This window comes from Morone saxatilis, unplaced genomic scaffold (genome assembly GCF_004916995.1).
Source record: "Morone saxatilis isolate NCDOM2014 unplaced genomic scaffold, NCSU_SB_2.0 Contig15, whole genome shotgun sequence".
Classification (NCBI taxonomy): Eukaryota; Metazoa; Chordata; class Actinopteri; family Moronidae; genus Morone; species Morone saxatilis.
The window spans coordinates 21,412-25,767 of NW_023339707.1; the positions used below are offsets into that span (position 1 = coordinate 21,412).

The 4,356-nt window shown below is 38.1% G+C and overlaps 1 protein-coding gene across 1 annotated transcript in view; it reads right to left on the reverse strand.

The window, feature by feature from the left end:
- icmt (isoprenylcysteine carboxyl methyltransferase) overlaps window positions 1-3,950 on the reverse strand; it is a 6,880-nt gene extending 2,930 nt beyond the window's left edge. The window contains exons 1-4 of the mRNA XM_035656846.1: window positions 3,707-3,950; window positions 2,182-2,270; window positions 1,533-1,702; window positions 563-780 (exon numbers count right to left, since the gene is read on the reverse strand). Coding sequence (XP_035512739.1) covers window positions 563-780; window positions 1,533-1,702; window positions 2,182-2,270; window positions 3,707-3,925 — 696 coding nt within the window. The 5' untranslated portion in view covers window positions 3,926-3,950. The remainder of the gene's footprint in view (window positions 1-562; window positions 781-1,532; window positions 1,703-2,181; window positions 2,271-3,706) is intronic.
- Window positions 3,951-4,356: the final 406 nt, after the last annotated feature.

Genomic DNA, 4,356 nt, shown 5'->3' on the forward strand with positions numbered 1-4,356 from the left:
ATTGGCGCTATACAAATTAAATTGAACTGAATTGAATTGCTGCATATCAAATCAATCACTTTGGAAACTAATAGCCACCAATGGTGGCCGGCAGCTGCAGCCTGTGCAGATATTTATTTCCTGGATGGTGTGGCTGCAGTAAGAGGAATAATAGCAGAGACAACATGGGCAAAATTAAAATCTTTAGTTATGTTTAACTTGTGCTGCATTGCTCTATTTATTTAAATATGTATGTAAGTATTGTGTAGTAACAGAAACATTTTGTCCCTAAAATCATTGAATAATCCTTAGAAATAATCCTGATGTCAATATTAATAAAAATAATCCTAATTGTCCTTTTGGCCATATTTGTGTAGCCCTACACTTTGTTACAGTTGTCCTCTATAACATTACTGCGACCACAGCCCGTATGTAACAGATCAAATCAAGTAGAATTATATTTTAGATTTTTAGATCTATATTCTAAACTATTAGCTTATTCAAAGAAATAGAAAGTGTTGCACATACAGTGCAGTTCGCTGTGCATGTATTTATCAACCTGAGCAGTACTGTTGTAGCTCACCTGTGTTCCTGTGCTCCAGTAGAACCAGCCCACATAGGAGGGGTGTCTGAAGTAGGAGTAGACCCCGTCGGTGACCAGCACGTGGCTCTGGGCCTTTTCATTCTGGACAATGTGGTTGAAGTTGGAGCCGGCTGTCAACATGGCCGCCTTACGCAGGCCCTCACCACACAGCACCATGAGCAGACCCACGAAGCTCAACCAGTTTAGCTGCTTCAGCTCTGAGAGAGATGACAGGCTGGTCAAACACTTGTGGACACACAATGTGCAGGATCACAAGATTCTGCACACTTTATCATGGTATGTCCAGATGAAGCTCAAGTAGGATCTGTGATGGACCTCTGCTTCCGTCTGAGATCTGACTGAAATCCTTCACCGAGCATGTCAGCAATTATGATTAGAAAGCATCATTTGGTGCACAATTTTCAAACCTTTTGTATGAATAGCTTTAATCAAACTCCAGATTATTCTAAACAATTTTAATGTAAGGTTTCACTTCTCTACTTCTCAATCTGCTATATTCTAACATCCTCTCACTGGATTTCTCTCTACCAGTATAACTCCAGCTGAGGCTTCAGGCTGACATGTCACCCGGTGTACTGTTGGGTCTCTGCTACAATAATGTTATAAGGAGCTTCCGGTTCTAGGACCTTCTATTTTTGGAAAAGTGTCCTGAGATTAACTCTTCTGTTATGACCCAGCTTTGCGCGCCTTATCGACAAATAAAGACTGAATTGAATTGAATTGTTTTGGCAAAAGAGTCTGACTGCAGACTTCATGTCAAAGGACCCCAGGTCAGTAAGCAAACAATTAACTCAGCCATGTCTCTGTATGTCCACTTAGTCTTGAGTCACCTGTTACTTCAGCAGTGGTTACACTGATACACTGCAATATTGACAGGCAAACATTTTTCGTGCCAACAACAAAATACATACAACAGTACTGACTGGACTGAGTGCAGTGATGGACCAACCTGGAACTGTGAGCTTCTCTACAGTGAACTCCACCCATGATGAGACAGCAGCCAGGGTGTACTCCACACTGTGGTTGAGCAGGAACGAGTCCAATGACAGGCTGCGAGGGTTGATGATGGCTGTCACCAGGTACTCAGAGTAATGGAAGAATGACAGGGAGCACATATACCTGCAGAGAGGCACCATTACTACTCACTTTCAAGAGCAACAGGCCCTGATTACAAAATTGACGCTGTTGTAGAAATATTGTACCTGCCCTGGTTAACGGTCATTATTAACAAATAATCAAAGCATCTAGACCTGTTCTATGGTTAAAAAAAAAAGTGTCCTGAGATAACTTCTGTTATGCTTTGGTGCTTCATAAATAAAACAGAATAATATCAGTTACATATTTCAGTCAAATTTAATTCAGTGTGATTCAGTGGTGTAAAACAATACGAAATAAAGTCTGTGGCATATTATAGGGTGGCTACTCGTATATACATATATATACATACATATATACACACACACACACACACACACACATATATATAATTTCAAATAAATTAAGACAATGAAATAAAATTGTAAACACATCGTCACTTTGCCTACATGAATAAACTGATCATACAAAATGACCAGTGACATCTGAACACGTCTACATACCAGCCAAAATGTGTCCAAGTGGTTTCAGAGAAGCTTATAATTAAGCCACAGCCAAAAGTAACTCCCAGAAAACAGGCTCTTACAGCAACCTAGAATGAGTTAGAACACTCAGGTTATCCTAGGTCAAACATCCTGCATTACTAACACAACCCAGTTTCTTTGTACTTAAGCTTGCATTGCTAAATCAGATTAAAAGCAGGTTTCAAGGGGTACATGTTAACTCTAATTATGTATTACCTGTTGCAAAAAACTCACTTATAAAATGCCTGATTTTAATGGCTGCCTCTCGAAAAAATATTGCAATGCATGCTGCAATGGTTTGCAAGGAGATTTCAGAAGAAAGTGAAAATTGCAATTTTTGTACAATTCTTCAGAATAAAATGGCTAGTAGTTTGGTGACATATGGTTAACGTTTTGCGAGGCGGACATATATGATTGGTGAAACGCCACTGTTAAAATGCCTGGCCACCTCAGTTTGGTGTAAAACTTACCACATTAATTTATATTAATTTAAAAATAACATGTTAAAAAAACGACATTAACACATAATTGATCTGTTTTTGATCTGTATTTGGAGAAATGTCTGTAAATTGGAAAAAACAACAACAATTTACTGATTCCACTTTTAGTTTTTACTCAATGCTTTACTGCTGTGCTGCAATAACGTAATGTTTTTGAGTTAAAATACAGTTGTATGCCAACTCTTGGCCACCCATTAACAAATAACACATTTTGTTGAATTGTTCATTGAAAAGATATAAACACAGCATCTCGAGGTTATGGAACATACAACACAATATTTGCCACATTCATGCATTGTTTCATTTTATTTCACAAACTGAACAAAAATAATAAATATATTAAGTTAAGTTATACACTGGACCCTTAAAGTCCCCATGCTACCCCATGAATACTTGTCTAGATCCACTCCTGCATACTTTACCTCAATAGAGTACACCCTTACATTTTAGAGTCACCTAAACCAGCTCTAAAAGTTTAGTTTTTTATTTTAGCGAGAATCTTATCAGAATTAATAATAATCTGTCAAATATCTTAATCATTGTGAGAGGCAAACACTGAATGAACAGCTTTCTGGATTTGGTTCTGTCACTTTCTTTCCAGCACACACAACCTGTCACAAGTATAACGTTATTTATAAAATCAAATGAAACATACCAAGAGGCAGGTAAGTAGTAACGTTAAGCCACTGCACATTTACCTGGCTTAGGCTTCTATCTTGAGAACATTAAGACCAGCTGTCTCGTTCCTCTTAAGCTTATAAGATTAACATGGAGAGGTAGCCAATGTTAGCTAGCTATGTGATTCAGTTAGCCAACATCATCAGCTCAACATTAAAAGTAGAACTAACCAGCTCAATAAGTCATGTCAGACTCCGTCACATAACCTTTAGCTGAAATATGTTCCAACTGGACGGCACTAAAACTTATGTGCGCTTCACTCAAAAAGAGCTGAAAATAAACAGAAGCCAGGAAGTTGGCTAACCCTATCTAACGTCAGCGCTTACCTTGTATAGCGGTCCCCTGTATATGATTAGCAAGAGGCCGTTGATAACTGCAATGTGGATACAAATCGCTATTTTACCGGCAGTCTCCGTCAGATAATCAAAGACCCAGTCAAGATGTCCAAACCAGGTTCTGATCAATGGGATTACAACCACGCTGAGTCCTAAAATAAATGCGTTTATACTTACTCTACCTTCTAGCACCAACTTACTGCCTGCCATGATGGAAGTACTGGGGTTAGGGAACTATCGCGATACCTAAATGGCAACCTTGTGACGTCTGTTTGTTAGCAGCAGCTCAGTAGATTTCTAACAAATGAATGCAAGGGAACTTCTGGTTGAGTCTGTCTTGTAGTGTAGAGGTTAACCTCCACAATTACGACGGAGTATTAGGACCAGGCTAAGAAAAAAAATATTACATTTTTTTGGAAATTACGAGAATAAAGTCATAATATTAACTAAAGTATTAAAGTTATTTATATAGGCTTACATATAGATATATATGTATACATCCAAAAAATAAATCTGCATGATCTTTTTGATTTTGCGCCTGGTTGATTGTAACAGCAGCAACAAGATAGTGATGATAATATTATATATTATATATGTTGACCTGTACTTGTATAGCGCCTTTCATACACATTCACACACCG